The sequence below is a fragment of the Trypanosoma rangeli genome, assembly GCF_003719475.1.
Source record: "Trypanosoma rangeli strain AM80 chromosome Unknown Tra_15.4_contig_00634, whole genome shotgun sequence".
Classification (NCBI taxonomy): domain Eukaryota; phylum Euglenozoa; class Kinetoplastea; order Trypanosomatida; family Trypanosomatidae; genus Trypanosoma; species Trypanosoma rangeli.
In genome coordinates, this window is record NW_021706370.1 from 1136 (window position 1) to 2603 (window position 1468).

General features: G+C 51.8%; 1 protein-coding gene across 1 annotated transcript; it reads left to right on the forward strand.

The window, feature by feature from the left end:
• Position 1: 1 nt before the first annotated feature.
• TraAM80_09624 (surface protease GP63) lies at positions 2-1033 on the forward strand (the record flags this gene model as incomplete). The annotated part of the gene is made up of 1 exon (XM_029386294.1): positions 2-1033. A coding segment is annotated over one exon (1032 nt), but the record flags the coding sequence as incomplete, so codon positions are not given.
• Between the last annotated feature and the right edge of the window lie 435 nt (positions 1034-1468).

Genomic DNA, 1468 nt, shown 5'->3' on the forward strand with positions numbered 1-1468 from the left:
GTACGCCGCTGCTGCACCGACTGAAAGTTTTACTTATGCGTGGGCATTGGGGTGCGTTGAGTTGCCCGATGGACGTCCTGTGGTCGGGGTGATAAATATTGGCCCGGGTTCAGTCACCTATTCGGAGTTCAGTGTTCGTATCGCGGCGCATGAGATCGCGCACACACTTGGGTTTGAGGTGGAAGTTTTTGAGGCCAGGAATATGACACGGACGATACCTGAGGTTCGTGGAAAAGAAAACGTGCTTGTGGTGTCTTCACCCAAGACGCTGGAAAAGACTCGTGCGCACTTCAACTGCACAAGTGCCCCTGGAATGGAGCTGGAGGATGAGGGTGGGGGCACAACGCCATCATCGCATTGGAAGAGACGCAACGCAAAGGACGAGCTGATGGCTGGACTTCCCGGTGCCGGCTACTACACGGCGCTGACGATGGCTGCTTTTGAGGACATGGGCTTTTACAGGGCGCAGTGGAACATGGCGGAACAGATGCCATGGGGCAGCAACTCCGGCTGCGAACTGCTGACGGAGAAGTGCCTGACTAATGGCACCACCCGGTACCCGGAAATGTTTTGCGGAGCCAGAAGAGAACTTATGAAATGCACATCGGATCGTTTGGCACTGGGGATCTGTAAGATTACTACCTACCCAGACCCCCTTCCCTCACAGTTTCAGTACTTCACGGATCCCAGACGCGGCGGGCTCCTTGACGACCTAATGGACTACTGCCCCTTCATTAGAGAATATGAAGACACGCAGTGCTTCGATGGTGATGTACGTGTTATGCGTGGATGCCGCATTGGCCCAAGCTCAAGGTGCTTAAAATCGGATGGGCTGCGTGATTCTGTTGGTCTCATTGGGGACGTCTGTGCTGAGGTGGCGTGCGACGACGACGGCGACGTGCTTGTGCGGTATCTTGGGAATGACGCCTGGCATTTATGCCCAGAGGGCAGCAGTATCACACCAACTGGGCCGGTGTTCGTGGGCGGGAACATTGTGTGCCCGAGTCGCATTGAAGTGTGCTATATCCACTAGGCGCGCAGTGCTGGCGCTGATGTGAGTCAGTTGGTATCGATTTTCCCCTTAATTTCAGTGGTCATGCTGATCACGGTTTTAGTATTAATGTGCTGATTGTAGCATAGGAAGCGCGCTGCGCAAACGCTAAATTTGTGATGTTTGGGTTCGTGCTAGGGGCAGGTAGCTCCGAGCGGCAACACCTTTCTCTTCTTTTTCCACACTTGAAGATAAAACTGACACAAAAATAACAAATAAAAATGTGTGTTTTTTCCCCTCTTTTTTCTACCATATGTGTCTAATGGCTGTGTGTTTTTTTTACAGCTACTGCAAGCGAGGGAAAAGGGGTTACAGCGGTGTGCGTGACACACAACGCGTGGGAAAAGTTGTCTTTATTGTGTCGGAGATTAATATTATTATTATGTGTTGGGGGAGTTGTGGGGAGTGGTAATGATT